At 41.6% G+C, this 20,243-nt stretch overlaps 1 protein-coding gene across 37 annotated transcripts in view; it reads right to left on the reverse strand.

Moving 5' to 3' along the window:
- The window catches only part of Syne1 (spectrin repeat containing nuclear envelope protein 1), a 477,397-nt gene that overhangs the window by 268,994 nt on the left and 188,160 nt on the right, over positions 1-20,243 (reverse strand). For all 37 annotated transcript variants that reach the window (NM_001419849.1, XM_087580487.1, XM_087580698.1 and 34 more), the window contains 9 exon segments: positions 5,196-5,378; positions 6,889-7,047; positions 7,438-7,588; positions 10,213-10,392; positions 12,751-13,379; positions 15,985-16,138; positions 16,762-16,928; positions 19,045-19,168; positions 19,741-19,928. In NM_001419849.1, coding sequence (NP_001406778.1) covers positions 5,196-5,378; positions 6,889-7,047; positions 7,438-7,588; positions 10,213-10,392; positions 12,751-13,379; positions 15,985-16,138; positions 16,762-16,928; positions 19,045-19,168; positions 19,741-19,928 — 1,935 coding nt within the window.

Here is a 20,243-nt window from a genome sequence, read left to right on the forward strand (position 1 = left end):
TTCTAGACAGACCACAGGCTTTCAGGAGAGGTCTGGGGTTTTAAGATCAGGGTTTTATGCATACACAGCAAATACTTTACCTGTCATAAACACCATGACCAAAAGCAACATGGAGAGGAAATCTATCACTGAGGGAAGTGAGGGCAGAAACTCAAGCAGAAGAGGCAAGAAGCATGGATGATGGATGCTCGCTGACTGGTTCCCCACAGCCTGTTCGTTCATACAGAGCCACCTGTTCAGGGATAGCCCCTCCTGCATGTCATTGATCAGGAAATGCTGCAGAGGCCAGTCTGACGGAAGTGATTCCTCAGTGGAGGGGCCCTTGACCCAGCTGACTCAGGTTGTATCAAATCACCAGAATCTAGCCATGAATGAGTTTCAAAATCAGGGCAGTGCACGGGATTGAAAATAGTTTAAAATAAGCCAGGGCAGTTTAAAAAGGTCACGCACTTTCTAACTCTAATTTCCTTCTATTGCCATAAATAAAGTATAACATGGCACCAAATGTAACCACAGCACAATGTAGGTTCTCAGTCAAAGACATGGTTTTGTTCTGAATGAAGAACAATAGGTGCAAAAGGTTACAACCATTTTCTATTTGGGTTTCACAAAGGAAGGTACCATATTATCAGAATAAATGGACAGTTTATGAAATTTTTTTGTACTAATGTTTGAAGTTCCTTGATATGGATTGAATGAAAAATGTCCCCAAATGCTATATATTGGAAGACTTGATGACCATTTGTTGGCACTGTTTTTGGAAAGATCATGGAAGCTTTTTTTTTCTTTTTTTTTTTTAATTTAGAGAATACTTTATTAGTTTTTGTAATCAAACCCACGTAGATAAGACCTTACATATTTAATACAGTGTGTTACCCCTGTACAAATGGAAAAAACTTAAGTTCAACATTTCTAGACCATTATGGCTGTTAATTTCTGTACAGTCCAACTCAACACAGTGAACGGGGATACTTTTTTCCAAAGTTGACAGCACAGCTAAAGTTTCAAAAAATTCAAATTATACATCTGTATATATATATATATATTTATATTTATATAAAAAGACCAATAATAGCAGTGTGTTATGCATCAACAGCAGCAACAGCTTTTCCAGGTTCTGCAGTCATCTGAACAAAACTGTAGAGACATCCAGCACACTCCATTAAAAAAAAAAAGTAAAAAAACAAAACCTGAGAAAACAGCACAGTTCTGTTACTCTTGTGGTACCTGGCACCATTTAGCTTCTCAATCATCATCTGGAAAGAAAACATTCTGAGCAACATCATTAAAAACAGCTCTGATAAAGCACGGTCACTACTACGTATCATAAAGCAGGTACAAGCTATTTTACATCCACAGAGGTATGATACAGTACTGTCCTACATCTATAATACTAGAGGATACAATTTAAAAGGCATTATTTGAGACTTGATTCTACTTTTCCAGCAGAGGGCCCAAAGGATGGTGTGACACAGCTTTGTAAAGAAACATACTCTAGACAGGATTTCCTTTCACTAGTGGCACAGTTCTAAGGATTCATTCTCTCCATGAATGTCAGCTAAAACCGTTATTAAAAAAATGAAATATCCCTAGAACAAAACCGTATAACCACCGGATTCACATGAAGATGACCTAGTGGAGACAAGCTGGACCTCACCTTACCAACAAGCTATCAAATCTGTTACGTTTAAACAGTGAGACCTCCAAGGAAGGAGATGCCAAGTAGTGCTTCAAAGCTTCGGACCACAATCAAACACAGCATCCTTTTCAACAGAAGCAGAAGCTCATCTGAATATGCTCAAGGATGCTGACATCAACATTTAATCATCTCCTCACTCATCCAGGAAGAAGGGGAGATCAGTTACTACTGTACTTTATTGTGTTCAACCAAATCATCATGTTACAAAAATAGCAAGCTGCCATAATAAAAAATAAGTCTCCTCTATCCAGCACCAGATAACATCATTTTACTTTCAAGCCTAGAAATTGCACACTTGTATATAAACCAATCGAAGATGAGGATTGAGAGTTCATCTTGGTGGATTTTTCCTTTGATGAATATGAAGTGTCCTTCCTTATCTTTTTTGATGACTTTTAATTGAAAATTGATTTTATTTGATATTAGAATGGCTACTCCAGCTTGCTTCTTCTGACCATTTGCTTGGAAAGTTGTTTTCCAGCCTTTCACTCTGAGGTAGTTTCTGTCTTTGTCTTTGAGGTGTGTTTCCTGTAGGCAGCAGAATGCAGGGTCCTCATTGCGTATCCAGTTTGTTAATCTATGTCTTTTTATTGGGGAGTTGAGGCCATTGATGTTGAGAGATATTAAGGAATAGTGATTATTGCTTCCTGTTATATTCATATTTGGATGTGAGGTTATGTTTGTGTGCTTTTCTTCTCTTTGTTTTGTTGCCAAGATGATTAGTTTCTTGCTTCTTCTAGGGTATAGCTTGCCTCCTTATGTTGGGCTTTACCATTTATTATCCTTTGTAGTGCTGGATTTGTAGAAAGATATTGTGTAAATTTGGTTTTGTCATGGAATATCTTGGTTTCTCCATCTATGTTAATTGAGAGTTTTGCAGGATACAGTAACCTGGGCTGGCATTTGTGTTCTCTTAGGGTCTGTATGACATCTGTCCAGGATCTTCTGGCCTTCATAGTTTCTGGCGAAAAGTCTGGTGTGATTCTGATAGGTCTGCCTTTATATGTTACTTGACCTTTTTCCCTTACTGCTTTTAATATTCTTTCTTTATTTTGTGCGTTTGGTGTTTTGACAATTATGTGACGGGAGGTGTTTCTTTTCTGGTCCAATCTATTTGGAGTTCTGTAGGCTTCTTGTATGCCTATGGGTATCTCTTTTTTTAGGTTAGGGAAGTTTTCTTCTATGATTTTGTTGAAGATATTTACTGGTCCTTTGAGCTGGGAGTCTTCACTCTCTTCTATACCTATTATCCTTAGGTTTGATCTTCTCATTGAGTCCTGGATTTCCTGTATGTTTTGGACCAGTAGCTTTTTCTGCTTTACATTATCTTTGACAGTTGAGTCAATGATTTCTATGGAATCTTCTGCTCCCGAGATTCTCTCTTCCATCTCTTGTATTCTGTTGGTGAAGCTTGTATCTACAGCTCCTTGTCTTTTCTTTTGATTTTCTATGTCCAGGGTTGTTTCCATGTGTTCTTTCTTGATTGCTTCTATTTCCATTTTTAATTCCTTCAACTGTTTGATTGTGTTTTCCTGGAATTCTTTCAGGGATTTTTGCGATTCCTCTCTGTAGGCTTCTACTTGTTCTCTAAGGGAGTTCTTTATGTCTTTCTTGAAGTCCTCCAGCATCATGATAAAATATGATTTTGAAACTAGATCTTGCTTTTCTGGTGTGTTTGGATATTCCGTGTTTGCTTTGGTGGGAGAATTGGGCTCCAATGATGCCATGTAGTCTTGGTTTCTGTTGCTTGGGTTCCTGCGCTTGCCTCTCGCCATCAGATTATCTCTAGTGTTACTTTGTTCTGCTATTTCTGACCGTGGCTAGACTGTCCTATAAGCCTGTGTGTCAGGAGTGCTGTAGACCTGTTTTCCTGTTTTCTTTCAGCCAGTTATGGGGACAGAGTGTTCTGCTTTCGGGCGTGTAGTTTTTCCTCTCTACAGGTCTTCAGCTGTTCCTGTGGGCCTGTGTCTTGAGTTCACCAGGCAGGTTTCTTGCAGGGGAAAAGTTGGTCCTACCTGTGGTTCCAAGGCTCAAGTTTGCTCGTGGGGTACTGCCTAAGTCCTCTCCGCGGCAGCAGCAACCGGGAAGATCTGCGCCGCTCTTTCCGGGAGCCTCTGTGCACCAGGGTTCCAGATGACGTTTGGTGTTTTCCTCTGGCGTCTGGATGTGCACAGAGTGCAGTCTCTTCTGGTTTCCCAGGCGTGTCTGCCTCTCTGAAGGTTTAGCTCTCCCTCCCACGGGATTTGGGTGCAGAGAACTGTTTATCCGGTCTGTTTCCTTCAGGTTCCGGCGGTGTCTTAGGCGCAGGGGTCCTGCCGCTCCTGGGCCCTCCCCTACGGGAACCCAGAGGCCTTATACAGTTGCCTCTTGGGCCAGGGATGTGGGCAGGGGTGGGCAGTGTTGGTGGTCTCCTCCTCTCTGCAGCCTCAGGAGTGCCCACCTGATCAGGCGGTGAGGTCTCTCTCCCACGGGGTTTGGGAGCAGAGAGCTGCTGCGGGCCGGGATCCGCGGGTGTGGGCAAGATCATGGAAGCTTTAAAAGAATGCCTTGGGGGGCTGGGGATTTAGCTCAGTGGTAGAGCGCTTACCTAGGAAGCGCAAGGCCCTGGGTTCGATCCCCAGCTCCGAAAAAAAGAACCAAAAAAAAAAAGAATGCCTTGCTGGAGGAAATATGTTAATGGGGAAGTTAACACTGTAGCCCTACTGTCCGACTTCTCTGTCTACTTTCCGTGTAAAGATGAACTGTGGCCGGCCACCCTCACACCTTCTGCCACCATGCTGCCTCTGCTGCTTCTTGGACCTGTGAGCCTAAACAAACCCTTTCTCTCCAAAGCTGATTTCTGTTCGCATATTCTAACACAGCCATGGAAAGGTCACTAATACCAGAGCCAAGTATGAAACATTTTTTAAAATTGATGAACTAGAGCCTAATCAATGTTTTAAATCAACAGCTGAAGTTAGGTGACTTTTGTCTTATTCATTGGTGACTTTGGAGAGTAGAATGGGAAGGGGATCGTGATGCCACAAGACCAACAGAGTCAACTGACCTGGACCCTTGGGGGCTCCCAGACTGAATCACTAACAAAAGAGGAAGCATGGGCTGGATCTAAGCCCCCACACACATATGTAGCAGATGTGCAGCTTGGTCTTTATGGGGGTTCCCCAACTGGAGTGGAAGCTGTCAGTTCCTGTAACTGAACCGTCTTGTCTGGCCTCACTGGGAGAGGATGTGCCAAGTTCTGCAGTGACTTAATGTGCCAGGGTCGGGTGTTACCCTGGGGAAACTCACCCTTCCCACAGGAGAAAGGGAGGGAGGATAGGGGAGGAGCCATGTAAGGAGGCACTGGGAGGGGGACCTCTATTGGGATGTAAAGTGAATAAATAAGTTTTAAAAATTAAAATTAATAAACTTTAAAGAGCAGAATGGACTTAGAAATTTTTTTCTCATTCTGTAAAGTGATGTGCTCCAATCTCTACGTGTACACATTGTCAGTTACCTCCAGTTCTTTCAGGAATTCTTCAGCTCTGAGACTGTTGTTCAGGTCACTGATGTTTTCCGCCAGCTGTGGGAGAGAGCTATTGGACCAGCCTTCAATCTCATCTCTACTTGATAGAACGTCGTCCCAGGTGGACAGGCTCACTCTCAGCCTGTCCATGTTTTCGTCAATTCTTTCTGATACCTGGGAAAGAAAATAGGAGCTGGGTCATCAAACTATGAGGTTCTGGGACCCTCACTCCCCCACAAAGGCTTTCTCAATAAGATGAAATATATCCTGACAGAAGACATTTTAAAGTAGTTATTGTAAATTAATTAGTGCACCTTAAATGCTAACTATCACTCAGACTATATCCATCGATGGGAGGGTTGTTTGCATCTGAGACACTCACTTCTCATTTGTAAGCTGCATAGCTAATTACATAATGACAAAGGGTACACCAGAACGGACAGAGGTGTCACACACTGCACGAGAGTCTATGGGAACGAGGTCTCTGCAGGGTGACTTTGTATTTATTTTATTTCCTTTTTTAAACTTATTGTATGTGTGTGGGTGTTTTGCCTGCTTGTATGTATATGACCACACGTGTGCAGTGCCTGCAGAGGTCAGAACAGGGGACTAAGGTTACAGATGGCTGTGAGCTGCTATGTAATTGCTGTGAATCAAACCTGGGCCTTCTCCCAAAGCAGCCAATGTTCTTAACCTCTAAGCCATCTCCTCAGCCCTGTATTTTCAGAGCAGCACTCTATGTATCCAGTCTTTGCTACTTTGTGGGTTCTTCTTTCTTTCACCCTTCTCTCCTCTTTTTTTCACCCTTTCTACCCCCTCGCCATAAATAGGAGAGGGGAAAAAGAAGGATCGAGGGGAGAAAGGAAAGGAAAGAGATCCCTGAATCTAATTTCTTTTCTTCTTATTTCTTCATCAACCATGACTATTGTCATTTTTACACACTCTGAAAAGTTCCCAGAATTCCATATGTCACACAGTCGCAGAAACTATCTGCAGCTAGCAAGACCACACCTCTGATAGAGCACGAGGCAAATGATAGTCAGAAGCTGCCCCATATCCCATACCTGGGATTAAAACAAAAGCACATTCTTACAATAGTTTTGTTTTTTTATATAATATTTTTGTTTTTCTAAAACCAAAATTCCAAAATTCTCAAAAATGTCATTACAACTATATGTACTTTTATTTGTAATGCTGTGATATAGGGATGGGCATTAATTAGATTTCAGCATATCTATGATATGAAAAAATATTTAGCATCTGGTCATGAGGCTGATTGATGAATGCTGGTCCAAAAACTAAAAGCCACACCTTTAAACTACAAGCTCGATGCTCTTGCTTGCAAAACTATAGCCTCAATACTGCAAATTACTATTTATTGTGATTTAATTTTCTATTAGATATGAACAAATCTTATCAATTTTATCCATAACATCAGCATTTTGAGAAGGGAAACATTCTACATTGCAATTTGTCATACTTGAAGTTATCAAATGGAACTCCAGAAATCTGTAAGTTTTGTCAGAATAATTCATGTAGCTTTTTACTATCTCCAGCTACTATGTGAGCATTAGTTTTCTTCCCTTTGGAGTTGACTCTAAAAAGTCAGTCTGGTGACTCCTCTACTGGTTTGGCTGAGGAACCTGTGTGCAAGCCATTCACGGACACCAGGGGGCGCTCTTACATCCAGCCATTTGTCCAGGGTGCTCTCCATGTCTGTCTTGACCAGGCTGAAATCTCCACTGTGGATTTTTTTCAGCTCAGATAACAAGTGTTTGCCTTTGCTAGTAAAACTATCCAACTCTTTCTGTTTAGAATTCATTTCATTCCTGGAAGTTTCGTGCTGTGGACAAAAATGTTTCCTTAATTAGTAAAACAGCTAGTGATAAGGGTTTAAAAACATTTGACATGTAATTTGTTCAGCTATGGGCAGAAACTAATGATTGTATATGCATGTGTATATGTATGCATATGATATATATGTGTGTATACACACCTATATATATTCATATATATACACATATAAAGGCATTTATTATGTATATTTATGTATAATTTTCTTGAATTAAAAATTTAGGATATAGTATTAGAAAAAGAGAATTGAACCATTAACAGAAATCATCCACATCTAAATGTACAAACAGGGACAACTTTGCAGAGAGACAATCGCTTGAAGAGTAAAATGTATGGGCAAGCATGCTAGACTACTTAAACAAATGCACTTGCATTTTACCTTGGAAAAAGCCCACTTAAGGTCCTCCTGGTCCTTTATGGTAGCTCTCATCTCAACGACGTGGCTAGCATCTTCCAGAACTTTACACACTGCTGACTTCAGGTTCTGATATTCTCTTACTAAGTCAATAAGTCCACAGCACTGGCCCTGGCTGTAACGAGTAAGGAAATATCTCAGTTGCCACACATCAGGAGAGGGATGAGCTCCCTTGGATTAGACTTAGTCTATCATTGCACAGTTGCATTCAGAGATGGGCATGGATACCAACCATGGTCTCCCCACTGACGTCAATACTGCTTAATTTAAATCCAGTCTGCTCTCAAACTCGGTCTTACATGTGCCACCCAAATATTTCAAGTTTTAAGATGGTTTTATTTATTTATTTATTTATTTATTTATTTATTTATTTATTTATTTATTTATTTATTTATGTCATAAGTAGAGGGGATGTGGGGAGAAAGAAACCACTAGCACATGAAACAAAACAATGTTTCGGTGATGTGGTTAAGTTAAAAACCTATGTTAAAAGTCATGATACAAGCCATTCTCAGTTTTGCTTCAAAGGCCTTTGTACATGCTGTGAAGAGGTCTGAGGCTCCCTTCTTTAAATGTATGCAAGTGAGTGTCCAAATGTCCCAGCATCCTTCACTGAAGAGAACCTCTCCATGGAGGTGCCTTGCAACATTATCAAAAGTGCATTGCCTGTGAGTGAATGATTCATTTCTCCATCTTATTTGTTCTTCTGCTCTATTTAATCCTTCTTCAGCTTAAACAATAAGGGACCCAGGTAAGACCTACAATTCCTTTTTATAAGATAAAAAACAGATGATAGTTATGTGTTCTCATTTGTGTGTGTGTATGTGCATATGTATGTGTATGCCTGTGAAGGCCAGATGTCAAAGTTGGATATTTTTCTAATTCATCTCTACATTATTTTTTGGATCAGGCTCTGTCAATGAACCCAGAGCATGCCATTTCATCTAATCTGGCTGTCAAGCAAGCTTAAGGAGTCCTCCTGCCTCCACCTCCCAGTGCTGAGGTTGAAGGCACAACCTCTGTTTTATGTGGGTGCTGGGCTAATTCAGGTCTTCATACTTGGAAAGCCAACACTTTACCCACTGAGGTATCTTCCCAGACATACCTTTTCACAAAATTACTAGCTACTTTAGGCTCTTTGTTTTTAACATAAAACATTTTGAATTGTCAATTTCCTATAAAATTATGTAGAAATTATCTTTGGGATTATACAGTTGTAATAAAAACTTCAACAACAACAATTTAAAAAGCTAGCTGATTTCTGAGAGGTAGTAGGACACATCCTTTAATGTCAGCCCTCTGGGAGCAGAGACAAGGGAAGCTCTGTGAGTTTGAGGTTAGCCTGGTTTGTGGATCCAAATTCAAGACGGCCAGGACTACATAGAGAAACTCTGTCTCAAAGCAAACTAAACCAAACCAAAAAACTAAGCAATTTCAGTAAGTATTTCATTAAAGAAGAAACATAGAGATAGCTAAAAAGAATTATACCCCTATTTTCATTAACCAGGCAAATACAAATTAAAATCTGAGGTACCTTTCTCTATATGTCTGTTAGAAGGTAACCAATCAATCAATTACATGTGTAAAACTTGACAATAGTAAGAATGAGAAACAATGTATATCTTCTGGAGATTTCACTGCCTGGTATAGATACTTTGTTGAAATTACTTATCAGTCTCTTATACATTTAAGCAAAAGCTTACCAACAGCCACACTTAGGTAAAGACAAAACAAAACAAAAACAAACAAAAAACAGAAATGTGAATATTTATAAATATTCAATATGTAATGATCTACACTAGAAATACATCATTTGACCATCAACAAATGATTATATTACCTAGGGTACATCCAATCAATGGAATTTGCAGCTACATATTTAAAAACCGAACTATTCACACCCAATGACAACATCTATTATATGCAAACCTATGTGTGGAAGAAATGAAAGGACAGATGCGAAGTGGTCCAAGGTTGCCAGGACAGTTCCTGGAGAGAGAGAGAGAGAGAGAGAGAGAGAGAGAGAGAGAGAGAGAGAGGGAGGGAGGGAGGGAGGGAGGGAGGGAGGGAGGGGAGGGGAGGGGAGGGGAGGGGAGGGGAGGGGAGGGGAGGGGAGGGGAGGAGGAGAGGAAAGGAGGGGAGAGGAGAGGAGAGAGAGGAGAAGAGGAGAGAAGAGAAGAGAAGAGAAGAGAAGAGAAGAGAAGAGAAGAGAAGAGAAGAGAAGAGAAGAGAAGAGAAGAGAAGAGAAGAGGAGCGCCAGGATGAGACATGAGGGGGGTTCTCTATTGTTAGAACAGACACTGTGAAACTTAATAATGACAACACCAAATGCATTTGCCATAGAATTCCTTAGGGGGAAAGGAGAGAACTTTACAGTAAAATGGGCAATAAGATATGAAAATATAACTAACTCAACTAAAGGTAATATAACAAAAGTAAAGTTTAAAATTCTCATTGTAGCATCTTGCAATGGCTGGTAATAATTCCTTTTAGGCACTCTTATTTTAATAATTCGTTTTAAACATTAACTTCACATATGTTTGCCATAGGAAGAGAAGAACTTTAACACATTTCTGAAGGACTAAAGTTTTGATGTTCCTAGCAGGACCTGAAATACCTACAGCGATAAAAGGCCATCAGGCTGTTGATCACATGTTCAGAAAGCAACAGGCCATTCACAGCAGCAGCATGAATTGAGTAGGAAACTCTGACAGCAGAATCAAGAGGTTTCCAACTCACTTTTCATGAATCAGTCTTTTAGTGTCGTCCCAGGTCGCCTCTAAGCGGTTTATCTCCCTATCCACTTCAGGCGCAAGTGCAACGTCCTTCTGGGCAATTTGTTTTGCTTTGTCTTTCAGCCAGCACAGCTCATGCTCATGGGAGTTTAGTTCATCCTCGAGCTGGTTGAACACTCTCAACCTGGAAATTCAAATGCTGGTTTAGTGTCAATTTCCCGAAGCCGTGGACCAATACTTCCTCTCTCTAACTCTATGAGCTCATGGAGCAGACATTAACACAGCCAGGCTAACTTTCGACACAACAATCAAACTAGTATGTAACAAGTGATAACAAAGTCATTGTGCAAAATGACTACACCTCAGAAAATATTGAAAATCGCCCTTATTTTCAACCTTCCATTGAAATTTTATCTTGCCTTTTTTTTTTTTTATAGTACAAGAGTTCTCAAAGAAGGCTAGCGCTATCGGCTAAGTAAGTGAATTCTTTTATTTTCTGCATTATCATAGAAAAATTTTCTAAGCTCTAGGATCCCTATATAATTATATTAATATTATATATAATTATACTTTAGCACCAAAGTTGTTTCATTTAAAATCAAAAGAGCTCTACTAAAGCTTTATGAAAACCCCAAGTTACTGCCTTTAATAAAACATTGGTGTGAGAGAGCAATTCTGATTTCATGTCCCCTAATATATGTGCCTACCCATGTATAATATGTGACCATGCAGAAGGCCACTGGCTCATTTCATCCATGCATTCTGGTGCTGTGCTGTAGAGTGCACACATGCATTCTATGCCCTCACCCATCTTCTCACAAAGTGGCAGCAGGCGGATGTTCCCCTTCTCCACACCTTGCGCATGTAGGTACGAAGTGCTTACAGGATAGGGAGGCTTCCATATAGCCAAGACTGGGTAAACCCAGAAATGCTTTTTAGTGGATTAGAGACCAACAGGGTTCTGGAGCCCAATTTGGGCCTTCATTTGCAGCAGTTTGAGAATATCAACCCCCAACCTACACACATAAACACACACACACACACACACACACACACACACACACACACACACACACACTGCCCTGTCTGCTTGGCCTGAGCTGAGAGAGGTATGCTATTTTCCACTAATAATGCTTCTGGTAACTCCCTAGATGTGCTACGGGAAATATTTTCTTTCTTTACTTTGAAGGTTAGTTTTACTTTCTCAAACCTTATTCCTTCTTACTAATTTATTTTTAAACCATTCTGATACATATTTATGCCAAATGATATGATAAGGTGCCTTCTGTATTTCTGATGAAAACCACATTCCTGGCTTTGCTTCCTGGCTGGTTCTGATTAGAGCTGCACAAAGGACAGTTGTCTTGGCAGAGACAATAATTTGCATCAACTGTTGACCCAGGCGGAAGCACACTTGAGAGTTTCTCTGCTTTCAAAGCCTAAGCCTGGCTTCAATCTCTTCAACAGTAACAAGGCTTTATTCACCAAGAAAAAAAGAAAGTTTGTAGTGGAGGTTACAGTAGTGAATGAAGATCACTTTCAAATCTATTAAGGGAGCTGGTTCCCAGCTCTTTTGCCTTAGCATTGAACACTCCTGGAAAATCTCCATCTTCATTCGAAGCCTCTTGCCTGCCTCCTGCTTCCTCCAGGCAAAGGGTTAAAGTCAGTGCTGAGAACCATTTTGCCAAGCTCACTGACTTCCCCTTAAGTAATGAACACCGACGTCAGGTGACCACCTGTCTCTCTGCTGGACTCTTTGCAAGGGAGAACCATTCTATCCACTGCCTCAGCTCTACCATTGGTCACTCTCAAACGATAAGCTTGCCAGTCCTGACCAAAGCACTCCTTACCTACCTCTTCAGGGAGGAATTCTCTGATCCCTTTATCATCAGAACCACACATTTCTAGGGATTTTTACCTATATTCATTATGGTTTTTTAAGATTTATTTTTATTTTATGTGTATGTGTAAGTACTTGGATGGATGGATGTGTATGTCTGGTGCCCAGAGAGGCAAGAAGAGTGTGTCACATTCCCTCAATATGGAGTTAAAGTTATAAAGGGTTGTATGGCATCATGTGGGTGCTAAGAGTCAACCCCCACTCCTCAGCAAGATCAGCACATGGTCTTAACTGCTGAGCCATCATCTCTCCAACCCTTCTGCCTGCATTCTTGATAGTAAGAAATTGCTTGCAAGAATAAGATAATAGATACTAGGATGTATGGGCTCTTGTGTAGGTAAGGTCTCAGAGTGTCCATACACTGTCCCTAGGAAGGTCCTTAGGGAAATCAAAGAAATTTTAACAATTTCCAAGTGCACATTTATCTAGAGAGAGAGAGAGAGAGAGAGAGAGAGAGAGAGAGAGAGAGAGAGAGAGAAATGGGAGGAGTGTGTACATCCCTGGGATGGCAGAGACACACACACACACAAAGAGACAGAGCAAAGAGAATGCAAAGTTGCCCACATAGGGCACCATTAAAGCTTTGCAGGAAAATGAACTTCAGAACAAGCAGCAGAGACCAGCATCCATCAGGTTTCTGACCTATGCTGCAGAGCTTGGCGGGTGGGCTCTTTTAGCCGCTCCCTGTCCGTCCTCTCTTCGATGTCTTCAATGCTTCTCAGCAGCTCTTCTCTCTGCTCCTGGAATGCTTCTTTCAATACCAGCAGGGCATCCGCCTCACTCTGCTTGGTTCCCAGAAGGTTCTGGATCCTCTCTACTTCTAAAGAGAGCTGGTCGGTGGTGGCTCTGCAGGACGTCCTTTGCTCGGGGCTCCCACTTTTCAGGTGGCACTGGGCTTTGGTCAGGGTGCCATCCAGACCAATAGCACTGGATTCTAATGTCTTCACGTCTTGAATAGCATCATGAAGGTCCTTTTTGAGGGAGTCAGACTGCTTCTTACTCATGCTTTTGGTGGCTTCCACTGTTTGCCTGAGCTGATGCAGAAGAGTAGACACAGAGGCATGCCTCTGGAGGAATTCTGCTAGCTGGGTCAGAGCCAGCTTCCGCCTCTCCACTACCTGACTGGCCTCTTCAAAGAGCTGGAAGCAGTCGTCCGCCTTGCTCTGCAGTGGGTGAAGGTCCTCAGCTCTACCCAGACTCCTCAGCTGTGCTAAGTGACCTTGAAGATGTTTTACTTCCCCTCTTTTCTTCTCTATTTCTGTGGCATGGTCCTGGAAGGGAAGAGAGGCTCTGAATCTCAGGCACACTACAGTTAGCACAAACAAACAAAAAGGTTTGCAATCTCACTGTAGATAGTGCAGTCAATTGATAGTCTAGCAGTTAGTTAGTTAGTTAGTTAGTTAGTTAGTTGTTAGTTAGTTAGTTGTATTTCCGTGTGTGTATGCACTTATCCATATGTGTCTTGGCATGCATGTTTGCATACATGCATGTCGAGCCTAGAGGTCAACATGAAGGGTGTCTCCTTCAATTGCTCTCCTCTTTGTGGTCAATGAACTTTAAGGTGTCCGATTTGGTGAGACAGGCTGGCTAGCATGCCTCAGTGATCAACTTATCACTGCTTTCCCAGAGCTAGGATTATGAATACATGCTACCCACCATGTCTGTGTGTTTTACATGATCCTGGAGATCAAACTCTGGATCTTGTGCCTGGGTGACATTTTACTGACCAAGCTGTTTCCTCGGCTTGTAGCTTAGTTATTGGAAGTCATCCACAGAGGCTGGAGAGATGCCTCGGTGGTTACAAGTGATTCATGCCCTTCCTGAAGGCTCACAATCAATGCCCTTTCCAGGCCTTGGTGGGCATCTGCATTTCACATGTATAAACCCACATATATGCACGCATATTTACATAATTAAAAATAAATGAAGTATCTTTCAGTTATCTGTAGTGTAGAAGCTTTTGTAAACATTTATATGTGTTCCTATTTTGCTCATGTATGTATGCCTCATAGAACACAACTCTGACCTAATTATTTTCTCATTTATGTTTTATTTGAGACAACTGTATAGGATTTTTGACCAACTCACAACAAACTATAGTTAAAAATCCAGCAGAAGATTTTCATCAGTGTTAACATTGCTCCCCCCACTAAGAAACCATTACTGTTTTAATCTTGACCATGATTCCTTTAAATAGTCCCCAGTTTGGCAGTTAAACAACTTCTCACTCCACACCCCTCATTTGTCCTTAAGAGACTTTTCTCTTGAAAACCCACTAAGTGGGTCCAATCTCCCTGTCCCTTTGAGATGTTAGTTTTTTGAAAGTCTTTGGTTCTGGTCAGTGAATAACCTGAGAGCCAATCCTTTGAAATTGAGTTATTCAGAAAACAGCATCTCAGCCTCTTTGGAGTGCCACAGGTTTCAACCAGTGCCTTCCTCTAAGCTGGTGGTTCTCAACCTTCTAATGCTGCAACACCTTAGTATATAGTTCCTCATGTTGTGGTGACCCTCATAAAATTATTTTCATTTTTACTTCATAACTGTCATTTTTCTACTGTTATATAAATACCTGGTATGCAGGATATCTGATATGTGACCTCTGTGAAAGAGTCATTCGATTTCCCAAAGGGGTCCTGACCTGCAGGTGGAGAATCATTGCTTTAAGCTGTAAAACTGTCTCCTGTTTACTGGAGGTTTACTTTTCCTTTCACAGAGAGGACACAGAGCCAGCATAGAATAAATACTCAGAAACACTAAGAGTTTTATACAGAGTCTATAAGGAAACGCTAGCATTCCAATGCTTGATCGATATCTGATTTTGGATTTTAATAGTACCACAATAGATTTGATTCATAGGTTATGAGTAAGAAGAATATTGATAATTCATGACTGCACCCACTTTTATACTGAGTAAAAAATGAAAAGAAATGAGTCTTTCAAACACTGGAATTTGTGTGTCTTTGGTTTTTGGACCAAAACAAAATGGAAAACTCAAAACTGGAAATCCTTAACATTTTGTGCTACAACTTACAGGGTGGCTTTTTGTTTGTTTGTTTTCTGGAGTTACCCTGATTTACCCAAAGTGGTTTTCGTCTGTTTGATTTACCTGCCCAACACATTGGCTGGATCCCTAAGTTCAATTATTAAGCCATCTTTCATACAAATAAAAAAAAGCCAACATTATTGTCATGTATGTATTTAAGTGTGCTGTTCCTTTGAACTAAAGACTTTTGACAGAATACATTCAAAAGGACGATGCATGGTGAGCAATGTCTTCAGGGGCCTGGGAGAGCCAGAAAAAAAAAAGGCAGAGGGCCTTTTACCTCAGGTGCATTTTGTTTCCTGGGTTGTTTTTAGAAGTGACTTTGTGCCTCCTGTGACAAACATTTATATAAGGCCCAATTTATTTATTTATATAGATAAATTTATATTTATTTATTCTTGTTGCATATCAGATCATTGCTCTAGAACCCAATCTGGTCAGTGTACCCTGAATCTGGATATTGCCTTTCTGCCTTGCTTTCTTGCTTTCTGAGAAACAATCTATGCTACACACAAGGCAATTGTGTTTAAGTTTGTCTGTCCTGAGAAAGTTCTGAGAAAGGGTTACTCTGTTAATATTTAGTATGTGCTTACTGATCTTTATTTGCATGTTTCCTGTCACAACCGTCCTTGGCTCATTGCCTTTGTTACATTCGAGTGTAAAAGTACACAGAAACTGAAGCAAGGCTGTCTACAGCATTAGACTGTAGTCCACCCCATCTTTTCAGGTCCTTAGATCACAGGTTGAGCAAATAAGATCTACCCGGGTCAGTGAAAGGCGACAAACTCTTTTCTAAATGCATCTATTTGCCATCTTGAAAGAATCCATTTTACCTTGTGTCGGGTAAGAGCCACTTGATGGTCCCTTAAATTTATCTCTGAAGTCATTTGCAATTCACTGAGAAACTGCTTAATCCAGACAGAGAAGGAAAACAGCAGTTCATCGAACTGCCTGTGCTCGGCCAGCACGGACTGGAGGAAAAGCATCCTGTTGGGGAGAGTGGGTCTTTCAGTGGCCATGAACAGAACGGTTCCTGCTACACTTTGGGGAAGGAACTTATTTCCTGAGCAAAGTAAAACAGTTATACACAGACAAGCCAGACCTCTGAGTACACTCAAAGCCCCATGCTCTGCCTTTCTCATGGTTTTCCTGGTCTCAGTGAACCACTGTCCACCTGTCCACTGTGATGGCTTGTTCCTTCTCTGGGCTTCCCCACCAAGTCACCCATCAACCACATCTGAGTCGTGCCCATTGATCCAACAGCGTCATCACCACATGCCATGGGGTACCTCTTCATGTGCCTGTCCCACCCAGCTCCAGTCTAAGCCTTCCTTCTTTGCCCAGCTTCCAGAAACACCCCAACCCCCATACCTCCCCACTGCCCACACTAAGGGTGATAGCCAGATGTAATTTATTGGAATAGATAACTCCTGTTCTCTTCTGACGGATGTCATGGATCAATATGAAGCCTGGATTCAAATATATGATGAAGTAGGTATTATCTCTTCCAGAATGAGTCCTTGAACAGCCACATTAAATAAGTTCAAAACATACCATTCACCCTTGTAGTCAAAGGGGCATTATTAGAAGCCCTTCTGTGAAGAACTAACCTTTTGCTGATTATCTGCGGTAAGTCTCCCCAGCGTTCATCCAGCTGTTCCAACTGCAGCTTCATCATCGCCACATCCTCTTTGGAGGCCGCTGAGAAGAGAGCTTCCTTCAGCTGAAGGAGATTGCTGTAGAGCGAGGCCTGGGACACGACTTCATTTTGCAGAGCCTGAAGAATAGAATGCAAGATAGGCCTCAGTCTAACAGGACTGACCCAGAGGATCGCTGGAGGCTGGCTTTGCATGGAAAAGGTCAGAGAGACTTGTCGCTTGGCTTTATCATTGGCTCTAGATCACCTTTGACACATGTTTTTAAATAATAGTAAGGCCTGTAGGAGTTTTCAGTGTTTGGGTATTGGGCCAGGCAAATTTGGAGCTGTGAGTTTTTCTCACATTGAGTAGACAAAGAGAATCAAGGAAAATCTACTGCAAAAGAGATCACTGTACTTCCACTGGAAGTCAAGATGCTATTCCAAACACTGGGAATATGGTGTTGCTCTGTTTAGAGACTTTCTTAGCCCAGACAGAAGAACTTAAGAACTGTTCATTTTATTTCTACATAATACATTGGCTTTATTTTTATTTTTGATGAATTAGGCAATGAGCTTCTTGGGGTTTTCAAGGCCACATAAAACCTTTAGCTCTTACTAACAAGAGAAAGGACAAAGGTGACAGCAGTTAAAATGGTCGCAAATGAGATGACATTTCATAGTAGTGAAGACTCATTAAGCTGTTTTTTTTTTTTGTTTTTTTTTTTTTTTTTGCTTCCTCTCGAGGTCCCACACAGGATGCAAACAATTCTGCCGGGGCAGGAAGGGATGGAGTACCCGCCTATGGTTGCAAGGAAGACTCCCGGGCAGAGTTGGATTCAATGCTAGGGAGGACACCTGAGAGAAGACATTTGGTAAGCAAGGCCAGGAGGTGAGCCGGATATGAACAATGTAGTCAGGCCTCAGTCCAGAGGGGACTCGACTGACAGTGCAGTGTTCAGACCCTGTGATAGAGGTGTGTGTTCTCTCTTCGTTCTCTCACTGCCTAAACCTTGTTCATGTGTACAGCGTCATTATTCCACGTGGCACCTGGCTCACGGCAGGTACCCAGTCAATATCTTTTGCTTCATTCAATGAACAGGAGGAACAAGGAGACCAACACAAGCCTCACAGAAGCAGAGAGTGGGTATGTGCCTCTCTTTCTGAAACTACCTTTCCACACATGTAAAAGAACCTGAGTCGTGACCCCCTTGTCACTAGGGCAGCCCCGGGCTTTCTGGAAAGCACTTTTAGGGAAGATGAAGAACACTTAAGCATCATAAGTTAGAGGAGGAAAAGACACACCATCCTCCCAAAGTCATGGAGAAAGAAGCCAGAAGGTGAGCAGTAGGTTCAGACGCTACGGGTCTTCTGGGTAAGACTTCTAGAAACAATATAAAAGTAGCCCTCTTTTTTTTTTTTCTTTTCTTTTTTTTCGGAGCTGGGGACCGAACCCATGGCCTTGCGCTTGTTAGGCAAGCGCTCTACCACTGAGCTAAATCCCCAACCCTAGAAACAATATAAAACTAGCAGGCCCCTGCTTTGTTTTCTAGTTACACTGAAGAGTGGTGAAGAAAGTCAAGCTTGTATCTACCATACAATCAATTTCTCTTTAGAAACAAGTTTGCCTGTTGACTTTTCTGGCACCGCTAGCATCCTCTAAACACGTTATTAATAAACCAAAATAATTCATATTGTCTGCAGCTTCAATAATAAAAGTGGTTTTTTCATTTAAGTTTAGAAAATTCTCAAGGATGTTTTTAGCTACATCATTTTTCTGTCTTCCCACTGGGCCTTCGTCTTTTCTTCCTGTCATTCTTGAATGCAACAGTCACTCTTGATTTCTTTCTACATTCTAGTATTTCTTACAAAAAAAACCCCACTTCATTTAAAAAAAATCACATACGTTCAAAGGAAGAGCTATTATACTTGCAGCCATAGATATAGCTTATCTATCACTTCTGCATCTCCCTACTCTCCTGGATGCCAGCGACATTCAGCTGAATGATACTCAGATGCTACACAGTGCTATAGAATTCTCTAAGACACCATGGACACAGGTCACCACGAAGTTCCCATTGCTATTGTGTCTTTAGTCCAGAGTGCTCTCTTTGTTTCAGTGCATCTTGATGGTGAAGGATGGTTTCCGAATGGTTAAATTTAATTAAGGGAGTTAAAGAGTTTAATCAATAAATTACCTTTAAAATGCAAGCACACAAGACCATTCCATTTCCGTCCTCACCCTGCTTGAACTTGCCTGTATTAACTGCAGTTCACTGTCTACTTTGACTCTGTCTGCAGCAATGTCCTTTTCTGGTGAGCGTGCTATGGCTTCACATCGCTCCAGCCAGGTCAGGAAGGGTGATAGTCCCTTCTCCAACCTAACAAAACAGAGAGAAAAATTGTATGATTTCAACTAAGACACTAGAAGACAAAAATCTCCAGGTCAGCAAGTCCAACATGATCTGTCACAAGTCATGTACACTGGCTGTGGAATTCCTTCATGTCAAAGTGATAAACTTCATTCCTTTGCATAGTAACCCTCACACACGTGTTCTCATATCTGTAAAATATATAAAGATACACATGCTCCCTCTCTACTCTCCGGTCTATGTCTCAATGATACCTCATAGTAGACATGCGAATTCACTCGTCTTATATCTAGGGTGATTATTACCCACCACTTAGAGCAGCAGTTTTCAACCTGTGGGTCATGACCCCTTGGAAAACCTTGATCTCAAAAAATATTTACAATATGACATTATGATTCATAACAGTAGCTAAACTATAGTTAGGAAGTAGCAACAAAAGTGATTTTATGGTTGAGAGTGTTATCACATGAGGAAGTGTGTTAAAGGGTCTCAGTCTTAGGAAGATTGAGAACCACTGACCTAGAGAACAGTTCCTATGCACTCTCCCATCCACCATGGAGAGTAAGCCAAGAGCTGCTCACCTCTGCCAGTGGGCCAGCAGGTCCTCCAGTGCCTTCTGTCTCTCTTTGGCTTTGTGTAGTATCTCCTCATACTGCTGCTGTAGGGCTGCAGTCTCCTGGGTGGAGGACTCTCTGTTTACCACCTTCTGGGCACTGGCCGAGAAAGCAGTAACTGTGCTGCTAAGGGACTCTAGGGCTTGACAGAGATCCTGAGGTGAGAGAGCAGAGAGAACTCATCCTGTCAGTTCTTTTCCTGTAGTCACGAGGGTTATTTAAAATGTATGAACCATTCGTTTCTAGAATTTTCCCTTGAGTATCGCTAACGTGCAGTTGACCTCAGGTAACTGAAATCACACACATCAAGACTATGGCTGAGAGGGACAGCTGGACAATGGCAACAGCAGGAACGAGCGAGGCTTGCTTTTCAGTGAGACTCCTCATGACAAAGGCTTTTCCCTAGGCCACAAAGGCAGCCATGGTACCAAGGAGTGTCCTGCATGGTTTGCAGCAAGACACACTGAATG

This window comes from Rattus norvegicus, chromosome 1, assembly GCF_021556685.1.
Source record: "Rattus norvegicus strain SHRSP/BbbUtx chromosome 1, alternate assembly SHRSP_T2T, whole genome shotgun sequence".
Taxonomy (NCBI): Eukaryota; Metazoa; Chordata; class Mammalia; order Rodentia; family Muridae; genus Rattus; species Rattus norvegicus.